Below are 14,476 nucleotides of genomic sequence, written 5' to 3'. Positions count from 1 at the left end.
GGAAGAGCAGAGCCCAGGCCCAAGCACCAACTCTGAGGCCAGCTATTCTGAGACTGAGCAGAACCTGTGACCCGCCCAGGGGCCCGGGCGGGACAGACACGTGGCCTGCTCTGCTCCAGGTCCTGGGCTGGATCGGCAAGGAGCTGAGCTAGTCTGGTTTGGGGGCGGGGCCCTTGAGCTGACGGTGGCACTGGGACCGTTCTGCCTCCGCCACACCCAGCCCCGTTGCAGATTCACCCGTGGGGGCGTCGGGGGGGACACGGGCCTCTGCTGTAGCCCCCCCAACCCTCACTGCACAGGCTGGGGCACAGGCCAGCCTGCGGCCACAGGCCTCCTCTCTGCCAGTTGCCCCTCCTGGGGTCTGGGATGCTAAGGAAAGCAAAGGCTCCAAGCTGCCAGGCAGGGTGGGCAGCAACCTCTCAAAGCAACAGTGTTGTCCTGGGCCTCTCCAGTACTGGTCTGGCATCTTGGCTGGGTCAGGTCCCCGGCAAGCCTCCTTGGGCCTCCGAGGGCCCAGGGACATTTGATCTGCTGGTGACCATGCAGCTCTGGGGCAGAGGACCACAGCCTCAGCCCCTCGGGCGGCTGCAACTGTCCATTCCCCCCTCACCCTGCCAGCAGCCTGAGACCCGCCCCCGGGGAGCCAGCAGAGGCACTGTCCCCCTCTCTGGTTACACATTGCACCGCGGCTGGGGGACGGAGGCCCAGGGCTGGCCTGGGTAATGATGCCCGAGCCTCAGGCTGCAGAAGGCACCGTGGAGAGGCCCGGAGTGAGAGCTGGTGGCCACTGCCAACGGTGTTAATTAACGAAAGAATAGTCAGGCCCCACGTGGTGGCCAATCTGGACTCCGTGGGCGTGAGCAGGTGAGGGGTTCCTTCCCAGGAATACGCCCGGCGGGGGTGCTGAGGGGCTTGGGTCCCCTGACCTCAAAGTGTCCTCTGCGGCCCTAACTGAAGTCAGGAAAAGCCTGGAGGGGCTCATGGTGGAGCAGCTGGGCCAGGCGCCTGGGGTCCTGGATCTGCACAGGTGGCCGCAGTGGGCTGAAGCCTGCGTCCCCAGCGGTCACCTGCTGACCCTACACCAGTACCATAGCGGGGTCCTCATCCCCCGCTGTCGTCACCACTGTGGGGCCGTGGGGTATCTGGCTCTGGACACCCCATTTCCCACTCCCAGGCTCCTTCCCAGAGAGCCACACCCCGTTCTGCCCCCAGCCTCAGCCCCACTCAAGGTCCAGCAGCCCCGGCCATGCTCTGCTCTGGCCTGGGTGCAGGACAGATGGTGTTGGGCGCGGCGGACCCTCCCCCTGGGCAGTCATGGCCCAAGCACCTTCCCCCAGGGTCTGCTCGGGGCCAGGAGGACACTGTGAACCAAGCACTTACTGAGACACAGAGGAGTCCAGGCTGAACTCTTCCACATGAAGCCTGAGGGCGGAATGGAGCGGACACATCAACACAGACAGCGGACGGATGGACAGATGGGAGAGCCTGGGCTCCCGGACACAGAGGGAGGACTCGGGCAGGGGCCGAGGGGAGCAGGGCACGCCCATGCGCACACCCCCTGGTGGGGCCTGGCCCGCAGATGCCCCAGAAGCAGCACAGCGCCCACGGCAGTGTGGGTACATGCACCCCGTGCCCACCCCGGTGGGACAGGGTGACGATTCCAGCAGATGGCACGCAGGACGGGCCCCCGCCTGCAGCCAAGCGAGTGGCTGGACAGCAGGTTCAGGAGCGCCCACAGCTCTGCTCTGCACTGAGACTGCCCCAGGCCTCGTGTGACCCCAGGGTCCAGGAAGGAGCAGGTGAGCCCCCCTCGACACCCAGGAAGCTGATGGCAGCGAGAGGCACCCCACACACAGGGGCCACCAGCTGGACATGACAGTTGGGCTCCTTGTCGTCAAGCCTGCCCACCTCTCCTTGATGCCCCTGCCCTCTACAGGCCCTGGTGCCACCCCACTGCCCTGCCCCCTCGGCTTCCTGGTGACAAGACAGTTTGATGCTTCTTAGGGACCCCCAGGGGCACCCCCTCTCCTGGGCCAGCAACACACACCTGCTGCCCTTGAGGCTGCCTTGGCCTAGGGTTCTTCCAGACTGGCTGCAGCCAGAGAACACCAAGGTGGGTGTGGCCTGCACTAACTGGAGACTGGGAGGGAGAAGCTGGTGGGAGCATCAGGGACTGGTGGGGGGCGGGGCACAGAGGGTCTGCTCTTTGCTGGTGTCCCTCCCGTCTGGCCCAGCGTCTCCAGCTTCATGGGGCCTCTCCTTCAATCCTTAAAGCAAACATCTTCTAGAAGAGGAAACCAAGGTTCAGAGGGGACCGCTGCCTTCCCAAGGCCACAGGCAGGGAGGAGGGAGCCAGCCTGCTTTGCCTTGTGTAGGGCCCTCTGGGTGGGGCCCCAGCCTACAGCTCCGGGTGCCCCGTGGGTGGGCCAGGTGCTGGCTGGGCCTGAAGAGAGCAGGGGGCCTGGGCTTCACTGGGTCTGGGGTCTCTGGAAGCTTCTGGCAGGTTCTGCGTGTTTATCCAGCTCAGATCCCCTCTGGCCCAGGCACTGCCTGAGTGCTGAGTTGGGTGACAGCTGCTCCCCCGGGGGCGGGAGCCTGGCAGGGCCACAGCCTGTTCCAGCGTCAGGTCAGGGCGGACCAGGAACTCGCTGGAAGCGTCGAGGAGAAGGGACGGGAAAGAGGCTGGATTCCTGGCCAGGGGGTGGGGGGCACATGAAGATGTGGATCTGCAGGGGAGGAGGGGGCCCCCGAGTGAGGACTCCTGGGAAAAATCCGGGGGCAGGGGGCGTTGGGAGACTTGGGCGGGCGAGCAGGAGGCCGGCCACAGGCGAGGGATCCGGGAGGAACAGCAGGAGAGCAGGGTGGCACCGATCTCAGAGCACAAGGGGCAGGCAGGCTCAGCCCCCAGAGCAGAGTGCACCGCCAGTCCTGGGCTGGCCAAGCCGCTGTTTCCTGCAGCCCTCGCTCTCCCTGCCTGCCATGGCCGCCACTGTCCACAGAAGCCCCCAGGGCCCTGCACGCAGAGGTGGGCCCGGAGCCCCCAGGCCTGTCCTTGGTGGGAGCCAGGCTCAGAGGGGCCGTCCTGAGTTCGGCGCGGGCCGGCGGGGGTTGGGGGGGCCCGGGCGTACAGTTGCCCCCAGAGGCCACTCACTGCAGCTGCCACCCGCCCGGGGTCTCCAGCTGATTCTGATCCCGCCCAGGCCCTGCACCACCTGCTCGGGCTCTGCCTGACTCCACCCCACGCCCCAAGACCCCACCCCTCCTCCCTGCCTTTCACGAAGAGCCCCTGGGCTAGAGTTTCGCCTTTGTCTCCAACCCTTCCTTCCGCCCAGCTCTGAGCGAGCGCCTTCCTTGGCTGCCCCTCCTGGTAAGGGTCCTGGGTTGGCGAGCCCTGCCCCTGAAACTACCCTGGGGAAGGCGCAGACAACCCCAAGGTCCCGCTCACAGGCCTCCCCTGCTGGGGGCCCCTCACTCCTTGCCCAGGTCCTCCTGTGCCTCCCCTGCCTTCCCCTCCCTGGACTCTCTTGCCTTCTTTCTGCCCTGGGGCTCCCTTGACCTCTGCGAGCAGCCTCCAGTGGGAGCTCAGAGCTCATCCTGGCCTCCGCTGCCCACTCCTCCCCTTGTCCGTGTTCCCCTCTCCACGGCGTCCAGGAGAAGGACGGCAGGGTGGTAGGGGCAGGCGGTGGGGGACGATCTGGGTAGGGAGTTGGAAGCCAGCCCCTCCCTGTGGCTCAGTCCCCTGGGGGCAGTGGAGACCCCTGCCTCTGCCGTGCTACCTCCCCAGCAGTGGTGAGGCCTCCAGGAGGCTCTGGGCCTCCCTAGGCTGGGCCGAGGCCTGGCTGGCTCCAGACACTGCACGCAGGTTGGGGCAGAAGCTACAGCCACAGGCTCCTCCAGCAGAGGGCACCCACCTGCCTGCTCTGGTCTTTGCAGAACTGAAACCCTGCAAGTCCTCGTCTGCTCCGGAACCTGCCATGGCTCCCCACTGCTCCTGTCTGGAGCAAACTCCACAGCGTGCACCTAATGCTCCCAGAGATGAGCTGCAGGCACCAGCCCCTCGTGCTGCTGGGCTGGCTGTGCAGCTGCTCTGAGGACCCTGCCCCTCAGAGGCAGCTTGGGGACCGAGCCAGGCTGTTCACACGAAGGGTCTGTGCAGGACTGGGGGCGGCAGGGGTGGGAGTGGGGGGAGGGCTTCCTGGAGGAGGTGTCCCTGCCACCGCAGCTCCCGTGCTGCACTGCGGGTTCAGATGCAGCTTGGACAGGACCTGCCATCCCTGTGTCCCTGCAGGAACAGGGACAGCAGGAAGCCAATCATTTGCAGGGGCCAGGCTGCCGGTAACCAAAGCCTCTGGACTCACTGCTCCCTACAGCCTCCAGGAAGGGAATGGAGAAGAGAGGAATCTGGTCTCCAGGGCCTTGGCCAGCACTCGCCTCCCTCCTGCCCAGGGGCTGCCCATTAGCTGTGTGAGTCCACCAGGAGTGCCCGTTAGAGCACTTAGTCTCCTGCCTTAGCAGTCTCCTCCGGCAAATGGGAATGACCGCGGGGCAGCTGCCCCCTAGGGGCGTGTCAAGGAGCAGGAGATGGGGTGCGAGGGTGTGGAGGGTCCAGAGGGCCTGTGGTCAGTGGGGAGGGGCAGGGAGGCTCCCCAGGTACCCGTGGTCTGCCATCTGCCTGGCTGAGTCTCTGCCAACGCCTCACCCCAACCCTGACATGGCACCACACCCCAGCCCCCCAGGCTTTGGCCTTGGCTGTCTCTGCCAGGAAGCCCCTGCCCATCTCCCGGTGCTCTGCCTGCAGGGCCAGCGCCCCAGGAAGCCCCCCTTCTCCTTGTCCCAGCCCAGCCCACACAGGTTTTCGTGCCCACGACGTGTGCCCACATTAGGGGGGTCTGATTCATCTCAGTTTCCCCCGCAGCATCTAGAAGGGCTCCCGGCACAGGAAAGATGCTGGCTGAGAGTTAGTGCTGCAGACTGAGCCTCAGTGTCCTCATCAGTGAAATGGGGGTGTCATGCTGTGCCCGTGCTCAAGGAGGGGCCGGAGGGGGTCGGCAGGACCCTGCCGGGCAGGGAGAACCAGCCTCCTGCACCTCTACTGCCATGGGCTCCAGGCACCAGCCCCAGGGAGACTAAGCCCCCAGCCTGCGCCCCAGCTCCCATCTGCTCTGCGGCCGCCCTGGGCCTCACACTGCTTACCTCTGGAGCGGGACACAGATGCTGGCCCTGCCTCACCCCAAGTGGCTGCTGGGGACCGACATGAGTGTAGCCTCCAGCGGGACAGGGCTTGGGCAGGGGTCAGCAGGTCCCCACCTCCTTTCTCTCCTCCGATTTCAGCTGCAGGCCCACTGTGCTCAGCCTCTCAGAGCAGGAGGGAGCAGGGGTCCCACAGGCGGACGGGAGACACAGCGGGCGGGGCGCTTGGGAGGGGGTCCCCAAGGGAGACCCCGGCCGTCCCTCCCCTCCCCAGGGCTGCAGGCAACGCGGCAGGTGCAGCGGAGCGGAGCCCGTGCGGGATGCGAGCGCAGAGAGCAAAGCCCCTCCCGGCGGCGCCCCGCGCCCCCGCCCCTACCTCTGGCCCACGTCGCTGCCCACGGAGCCCCCGCCGCGGGCCGGCAGCAGCGGGCTGAGCCCGTGCGGCTCCTCGGGGGCCGAGGCGCCGGCTGGGGTGCCCCCCGGGCCCGCCTTGCCCTCGGACGGCGAGCGCGGCAGCTTGGCCCGCGCCATCCTGCCGGAGCGCGCGGCGGCGGCGGCGGCGGCGGCGGCGGCGGCGGCGGGAGGCGGGGGCGGAGCGGGCGCTACCATCTCCGCGCGCCGCCCCGCGCTCCCCGCGCGGCCGCCGCAGTGGAACGGCCGAGGGGGGGCTGGGATGCTGGGGGACAGTCGGGCTCCCTCCCGCCGCGACCGGGGGGCGCCCAGGCTCGGCCCCCTGCCCATCCCCGGAGCGCAGAGGGCGCCCCACGTGGGAGCGGGGGTCGCGGCGCCCCGGGCTGCGAGAGGTCTGCCTTCCCTTGAAGGAGTAGTAATAGTCACGCTGGCCCGCACGGCGCGGGGGGAGGGGAAGGGGAGGGCTAGTAGCGCGGTGGCAGCTGGTGGCTCTTGGCCGGTCACCTCCGCAGGCGGGGACCCCAGGCGGCCTGTGGGTCCTGGGGACCCGCCACGCGCACCTCCCAGATCCCACCCCTGCCGCCCAGGTCGGGTGGGCCCAGCCCCACGGTCGAGGTTGGGGGGGACGCCGCTGTCTCCCTTCCCGCAGGCACTCAGGGGCGGTCCTTGCCCCCCACCTCCTCCCCCAAAGTGTCCAGGGAGTCCACGAGGTCCTCCTTTACCTGTACCCGCACTCGAGGCTCCATTCGGGGCGGGACATAGGATCCCGGACGCGGAGGAGGCAGCTAACAGTCCCGGAGCTCAGTCTGCGCCCGACCCCTTCCCTGCCTGGTGAGCTCGGACCATCTCACGGAATAGACAGCTTGAGGAAGTGTGCAGATTTCTGTCCGTTTGCAAAGAAGGGAAACCGAGGCGCTGAGGGAGGAAGTGGCTTCGATGGGAGACCAGACAGGAAGGCAGGGAGAGGCCTCCCAGCTGACAGAGCCTCTTCTCCCTGTTGCCACATTATGTGGCTTTTCTGCCCAATTCCTTCTATTTTTGCAGACCAGGGAGGCCCGGGACTGAGGGGCGGGGGGTAGAGGTGACTTGCCCAGGTGTTGGTGCTGGGAGGACCCAGGCTGTGGGCTGGCTGCCCTGGAGCCCAGCTGGGTACAGGGCACTCAGAGGACAGCTGTGCAGGTTGCCCCCGGGGGGCTCCAGGCCCTCCTGTCTGGTCCAAGCCCTGATGCCAGACTGGAGGCTCCAACTTGGCCAGCTGGCCTGCCTCTATTGCTTTACCCGTCTTGTGGCCCAGCAAACCACCATGGCCCTGCGCGGACAGAAGGTCTGTGAGAGGAAGGTGGGCCTCTGTGCACCCAGCTCCTGGCCTGGCCTCCCCCCAGACAGTGCTGAGTCAGGATGAAGCCATTGGGTGGTTTCAGCAACACTTATATTTGCGCTTCCCCGACCACCTTCCACATCCTGTCCGGTCTCCTGTCCCGAGCCTTCCCCGCCAACACAGGAGGTGGCAGGGGGATAAACTGGTGTCAGCCACTCTTTGCCCCTCCTGTGGAGGGGGTGACATGGGAGTGGCTGCAAAGAGGGAGGGCTTGAAGCACCTCCGGCCTGCTGGTGAGCGAGACACCGCAGCACCTGTAAAACAGGGCCAGTAGGGTCGAGGGCACGGGCAGCACCTTCTCTGGGGCCCCGCTGAGCCTCTCTGCCTGTGTGTCCATGTGAGCCGGGCTGGGACCTGGGGCCCTTTGCTGCAGTGCTTTCTCCCGGACACACCTCTCCTTCAGCAACAAAATACAAAGAGACTAAATGAGACTAAAAACAACCGCGTGCATGCTCAGGTGGGGCAAATTATGGACAAAAGATAAAGACCAAAAACCCAACGGCCACATCTGAAGAGCTGGGAGCAAAAACAGGGTGTCAGGAGCAATGCCTCTGTACTCAACACCACCAAAAAGGGGTGGGGCCGTCTAAACCATCACCTCCGGCACATCCTGGACACACGCCTGCCCTCAGCCCATATCACGATTCCTGAGGCGCACTAAGTCGTTTCGGTCGTGTCCGACTCTTTGCAACCCATGGACTGCAGGCTGCTAGGGTCCTCTGTCCGTGGGATCCTCCAGGCAAGAATACTGGAGTGGGTTGCCGTTTCCTTCTCCAGGGGATCTTCCCGACCCAGGGATCTAACCCGTTTCTTAACGTCTCCTGCATTGGCAGGCGGGTTCTTTACCACTAGCGCCACCTGGTGAACCCAAATCAGAAGGGAAATGACTGATCATGGAGTAACTGAGAGAGGGATGGCCCTGCTAGCACAGAGGTAGACGCGGAGCAGAATGTCCAGGAGCTGCAAACACCCGAAGAACTGCTCATGCCCCGGTAGGGGCCCCGGCCCGTTTGCAGCATTTAAAACAAATTTAGGAAATAGAAACAGAATGGTGAAAGGACTCCTCACGGAGTTCCAGGACAATAAGATGCGCCGCACCCAGCATCAATCCCACCAATCTATTGGGCTTAGAGGATGAAGACAGAATTCTTCAGGCAATAAGAGAGACAAAGCAAATCAGGGGAAGGGAAGAGCAAGCTGGCTTCAGGGGCTGGGGGAGGGGGTGGGGAGTGAGTTTGACGGGGATGCGTTTCAGTCGGGGAAGATGAAAGCGGTGGATGGTGGTGTCAGCTGCCCATTAAGAATATGCTTAGTTTGCACTCCCACCAACAGTTTAAGAGGGTTCCCTTTTCTCCACACCCTCTCCAGCATTTATTGCTTGTAGACTTTTGGATCGCAGCCATTCTGATCATATATGAAACGAGTCGCCAGTCCAGGTTTGATGCAGGATACTGGATGCTTGGGGCTGGTGCACTGGGACGACCCAGAGGGATGGTATGGGGAGGGAGGAGGGAGGAGGGTTCAGGATGGGAAACACATGTATACCTGTGGCGGATTCATTTTGATATATGGCAAAACCAATAAATATTGTAAAGTTAAAAAATAAAATTAAATTAAAAAAAAAGAATATGCTTAGTGTATTTAAAAACAAAGACTGGAATGAGAGGCAAAGAAGGGATACTGCACAATGATCCAGGGATCCCTGCAAGAAGACTGTATAACAATTGTAAATGTATGTGCACCCAATGTCTGTGCGGGATCAGTCGTGTCCATGACCCCATGGACTGTAGCCCGCCAGGCTTCTCTGTCCACGGGATTCTCCAGGCAAGAATACTGGAGTGGGTTGCCATGCCCTCCTCTAGGGGGATCTTCCCCACCCAGGGATCGAACCCACATCTTCTCTGTTGGCAGGTAGATTCTTTACCACTGAGCCACCAGGGAATCCCTAAATCAACTATACTTTGATTCAAAAAATCTAGAAAGACTATTCTATCACAGACTGTACACTCAAAAATGATTAAGGTGGTGAATTTTACATCATGTGTGTTTTTTATTTATTTACTTTTGGCTTGCTGGGTCTGTCGATGTGCACAGGCTTTCTCTGCACTCTCTAGTTGAAATGCACAGGCTTCTCATTGCGATGGCTTCTCTTGTGAAGCATATGTGTTTTACACAATTTTTAAAAAATTGTGAAAAAAAGAAGTACAAAATCCAGTTGGATGAGCTCCCACTAGCCCAAGAAGGGACAACTGAATATTAGATGGGACGAAGATGGGACTCCCCTGGCAGTCCAGTGGTGAAGACTTTGCTTTCCAGTGCCGAGGGTGTGGGCTCGATCCCTGGTTGAGGAGCTAGGGTCCCACACGCCTCACAGCCAGAAACCCAAAACCAAACCAAAACAGAAGGAAGATGAGCACACGGTGTGTGGGTCTCCTCTTGCTTCTGTAACAAGTACTACAAATACAGTGGTTTGAAACTTGTCGTCTTCAACAGTTCTGGAATTCTGGGTCCTAAAGTTTACACGCGGGCAGGGGCTGGTTCCCTTTGGAGACTTTGGGGAGATGCTTCTGTGTCTTTTCCAGCTTCCAGAGGCCCCGGCGTCCCCTCTCTGGGGCCCCGTCCTCACGTGGCTCTGGCCCCTGCCTCATCCTTCCGTCTCCCTCTCTGACTCTGGCCTTCCTCCTCCCTCTTCTGAAAAGCCCTGTGACCCCACAGCGTTCCCCAGGTGACCCAGGATTACCGCCTCATCTCAAGATTCTTTTTTTTTTTTTCAAGATTCTTAACTTTGGACTTCCATGGGTTCAGAGTCCACGGGTTGGGACTCCAACTGCCAATGCAGAGGACACGGGTTCAATCCCTGGTCCAGGGAGATTCCACACGCCGTGGAGCAACCAAGCCTGTGCACCGCAATTACTGAGCCTGTGCTCTGCAGCAAGAAAGGCCACCGCGGTGAAGAGTAGCCCCCGCCGCTGCAATTCGAGAAAGCCCATGTGCAGCAACCAAGACCCAATACAGCCAAAAGTAAATAAAACAAATAAGTAATAACTTTAAAATGTTAATCTCTTTCTTCTAAGGTAAGTACTTTTTTTTTTAAGATCCTTGCTGCTGCTGCTGCTGCGTCACTTCAGTCGTGTCCGACTCTGTGTGACCCCATAGATGGCAGCCCACCAGGCTCCACCATCCCTGGGATTCTCCAGGCAAGAACACTGGAGTGGGTTGCCATTGCCTTCTCCAGTGCATGAAAGTGAAAAGTGAAAGTGAAGTCACTCAGTCGTGTCCGACTCTTAGCGACCCCATGGACTGCAGCCTACCAGGTTCCTCCGTCCATGGGATTTTCCAGGCAAGAGTACTGGAGTGGGGTGCCATTGCCTTTCAGCATATTTTCAAAGCCCCTCTTGTCACTTAAGAAACTCAAAGGTCACACCCAGAAGGAAGAATCCAGAAAAAACACCCTCAGCTGTCATCCTGTGAAGCTACTATAATACACTTTGAAAACTAGTAATTAAAGGGAAAGGATTGAGCGTGTTTTCCTGCTTTTTTCAGCAGGAATTATGTTTCAGGGCTTACAACTGGCTCCCATTGATGCAGGAAATGCTATGCTAAGTCACTTCAGTCGTGTCCAACTCTGTGCGATCCCATAGACGGCAGCCCACCAGGCTCCCCCATCCCTGGGATTCTCCAGGCAAGAACACTGGAGTGGGCTGCCATTTCCTTCTCCAATGCATGAAAGTGAAAAGTGAAAGTGAAACCACCAGTTAAAGAAGCATGTGGCTTATACTCAAGGAGGGTGGAGCAGAACAGGAAAGGAGCTTGGCCAAGCCTCCATGGAATGTGGGGCTCAGGGAGGCTGTCCCGGGGGGCTGCCCTCCTCAGCTGCAAGGTAGAGGGGGAGTGCCTGGTCACATGTTGACGGATCACTGTGCCTAACTGCTCAGTGCAAGGGCTGGGCTGTCATCACTAGCCAGTGTCCATCTGGCCATCTCTAACGGAGGGACAACCAGGACATGGCAACGTGGGGACCACAGTGGCACTTAAAACCTTTTGCCTGAAACATCCGAGTTCCATCCACCAGGCCTTCAGAACCAACATCCAGTTTATGAGAAATACTAGGAGAGGCAGCCAGACACATAGACAGCAGAACCTTCTGCAGGACGGGAGGCCTGGCACATCAGCCACTTGTGCTGTGCGACAAATCACCACCAACTTCGCAGCTTAAAGCAACACATCTGTTATCTTTCGCCATCCATTAGAAGGCTGGGCATGGCTTAGCTTGGTGTCCTGCTTAGGGTTCCATGTGCCTGAAACCAGCATCAGCAAGGCTGGCCTTCCACCTTGAGCCCTGGGGGAAATCCACCTTCAGGCTCATCCAGTTGGTGGGATTGATTTCCTGGTGGTTGTAGGACTGAGTTTCCCTTTTCCTGTTGTCTGTTGGTGGCTCAGCTCCTAAAGGCTTCCCGCATCCCTTGGCCCCTCCGTCTTTAAAGCTGGCAATTGTGGCTCAGATACTCCTAGGCCTCAAATCTTTTCTTCCACTTCTGGCCAGAGAAAACACCCTACTCTCAAAGGCCCACTGTGCTTAGAAAGGGCCCACCCTCCTGTTCATTACCTCAGCCGACTGATCAGTAACCTTACTTATAATGCAAAATTGCCATGGGTATGAGCTTCCAGGAGAAATATCAACAACCTCAGATATGCAGATGATACCACTCTAATGGCAGAAGGTGAAGAGGAACTAAAGAGCCTCTTAATGAGGGTGAAAAAGGAGAGTGAAAGCCTGGCTTAAAACTCAGCATTCAGAAAACTAAGGTCATGGCATCCAGTCCCATCACTTCATGGCAAACAGATGCGGAAAAAGTAAAAGCAGTGACAGATTTTATTTTTTGGGGGGGGGGGGCTCCCAAATCACTATGGACGGTGGCTGCAGCCATGAAATTAAAAGACGCTTGCTCGTTGGAAGGAAAGCTATGACAAATCTAGACAGCATGTTAAAAAGCAGAGACATCACTTTCCTGACAAAGGCCTGTATAGTGAAAGCTATGGTTTTTCCAGAAGTCATGTATGGATGTGTGAGTTGGACCATACAGAAGGCTGAGGGCCAAAGAATTGATGCTTTCCAATTGTGGTGCTGGAGAAGACTCTTGAGAGTCCCTTGGACAGCAAGGAGATCAAACCAGTCAATCCTCAAGGAAATCAACCCTGAATATTCATTGGAAGGACTGATGGTGAAGCTCCAATACTCTGGCCACCTGATGCGAAGAGCTGACTCATTGGAAAAGATCCTGATGCTGGGAAAGACTGAAGGAAAAGGAGAGAAGGGGGTGGCAGAGGATGAGAAGGTTGGATGGCATCACCAACTCAATGGACATGAATTTGAGCAAACTCTGGGAGATAGTGAAGGACAGGGAGGCCTGGTGTGCTGCAGTCCATGGTGTCACAAAGAGTCAGTGAGCGACTGGACTACAGCATGAGCTTCCTAGGGCTGTGTGGCCCAGTCTGGATGGCGTGAACAGCAGAAATTCATTCTCTCCCAGTTCTGGAGGCTGAGATCAAGGTGTTAGCAGGGCCTGCTTCTGAGGCCATGAGGCAGGATCTTTCCACGTCTGTTTCCAAATTTCCCTTTTTAAAAAGGACATCAGTTGGACCTTCTCTGGTGGTCCAGTGGCTAAGACGCTGAACTCCCAATGCAGGGGCCCTGGGTTCAATCCCTGGTCGGGGAACTAGGCCTTACGTGCTGCAACTAAATACCCCACATGCTGCCAGAAGACAGAAGATCCTGTGTGCCACAACCCAGACCCAGCGCAGCCAAATAAACAAAAGTAAACACTAAAATAGACACTGATCAGGTTGGATTAGGGCCCACCCTAATGACCTGCTCATCAATTATCTGTAAAGATCCTACTTCCAAATAAGGAGACATCTCACCATCCTCATGGGCTTGGGGATTAGGGTGGGGGACCTAGGCGGGCATACCTGGTAGGAGCCATCCTGGATTAAAAGGAGTTAGCAAACCCTAATAACCAGATGCAACACAATATTCCTGGATGGAACAAACCAGCTGTGAAGGTCAGGTTGGGGCCACCAGGGCAGTGTCCTCCCCAAGCCAGGTATGTGCTGCCCTTCCCTGGACTCTGCCATGGCTGCAGACCCAGAGCTGGGAGACTTCTCCCCTGTTCACAAGCCCGCTGATCACCTCACAGGCACCACTTGGAGGTCCCTGGCTTCTCAGGGAAGATGCTTCCTCTCCTGCTGCCCTCTCCAGCCCAAACATGAGTCTCAGAAGTTAAAGTGAAGTGTTCGTCATTCAGTCCTATCTGACTCTTTGTGACCTCATGGACTGTAGCCTACTAGGTCCTCTATCCATGGGACTCTCCAGGCAAGAATACCGGAGTGGGTGGCCATTCCCTTCTCCAGAGGATCTTCCCAACCCAGGGATCGAACCTGTATCTCCTGCATTGCAGGCAGATTCTTTACTGTCTGAGCCACCAGAGAAGCCCTGGTCTCGGGAGATGCCCCATAAATGCCACATGAGATCTGTGCTTCCCAAGGGAGTCTCCCTTCCTAACAGTGGCCTGGGGACTGGCCTGGCCACTGGGCTGGGGTAGGGGGTGGGAGAGGCTTCCCCAGACTGCTCAGCAGGTGGTACTTTTCTGTCCTAGAGAAAAACGAGGTGACTTCTCCTCGACATTCACTGTCCCCCAAATGCCTGAGATTTCCTGGTGTGTGTATCTTGGGGCAGCTGGAACAAGGGACCACGATTGAGGGACTTAACACAGAAATTTGTTCTCAGTCCTGGAGCCCAGAGGTCCAAAGTCAGCATCACTGGGCTGAAATCAGTGTCACAGGGCCATGCTCCCTCCAGAGGCTCCACAGGAGGGCGCTTCCTGCCTCCTCTAACTCCTGGAGGCCCCTGGAGGTCTGGCTTGTGGCCGTCACCTGTCTCTGCTCTGTTCTCACATAGCTTCTCCTGTGTGTGTGTGTGTGTGTGTGTGTGTGTCTTCTTAAAAGGACACCAGTCAGTGGATGTAGGGCCCACCCTAAATCTGAAATCATCCCATCTCAAGATCTTTACCTTAATTACAGCCGCAAAGACGCTATTTCCAAATAAGGTCACATTCCCAGGTGCCAGTGGACAGGAACTTGGGGGACACCATTCAAAGCACTGCAGGCCCCCTCCCGAGATTCTGCCTCTCAGCTGGAGACCTTGAGCTGGGCTTCTTCCTGCAGGATCTTCCTCCACTCACCAGGGGCCTGCACCTCGTGGGTGTCGGGGAGGCGAGAGAGGCAGGCTTTCCCTCCAGGGATCCTGGGATGCCCCAGGGCTTAAGGAATTTGAGATCGAGGCACACCTTAACCCCTGGAGAGGGTACCGGCCATCTATTTCATAGTGTCCACTTTGTTCCCCAAGCCTGTTGTGGATGGAATGTGTATGTGTCCCCCCCACAAACTCACACTGAAGCCCCAACCCCCAGAGAGATGGCATTCAGAGGTGATGAGAGT

At 59.0% G+C, this 14,476-nt stretch overlaps 1 protein-coding gene across 7 annotated transcripts in view; it reads right to left on the bottom strand.

The window, feature by feature from the left end:
- KCNT1 (potassium sodium-activated channel subfamily T member 1) overlaps positions 1 to 14,476 on the bottom strand; it is a 79,276-nt gene that overhangs the window by 44,346 nt on the left and 20,454 nt on the right. The window contains exons 1-2 of one of the 7 annotated variants that reach the window (XM_024999624.2): positions 5,567 to 6,295; positions 1,381 to 1,422 (exon numbers count right to left, since the gene is read on the bottom strand). The exons of 3 other annotated variants lie outside the window; for them this stretch is intronic. In XM_024999624.2, the coding sequence (XP_024855392.2) occupies positions 1,381 to 1,422; positions 5,567 to 5,931 (407 nt within the window). In that variant the 5' untranslated portion in view covers positions 5,932 to 6,295. Of the gene's footprint in view, positions 1 to 1,380; positions 1,423 to 5,566; positions 6,297 to 6,323; positions 6,602 to 14,476 lie in introns of those variants that run through there. 3 more of the 7 variants (XM_059891876.1, XM_059891874.1, XM_024999623.2) reach the window with 3 other exon arrangements.

The sequence above is a fragment of the Bos taurus genome, chromosome 11 (genome assembly GCF_002263795.3).
Source record: "Bos taurus isolate L1 Dominette 01449 registration number 42190680 breed Hereford chromosome 11, ARS-UCD2.0, whole genome shotgun sequence".
Classification (NCBI taxonomy): domain Eukaryota; kingdom Metazoa; phylum Chordata; class Mammalia; order Artiodactyla; family Bovidae; genus Bos; species Bos taurus.
This window is presented reverse-complemented; position numbering and strand designations above follow the sequence as displayed.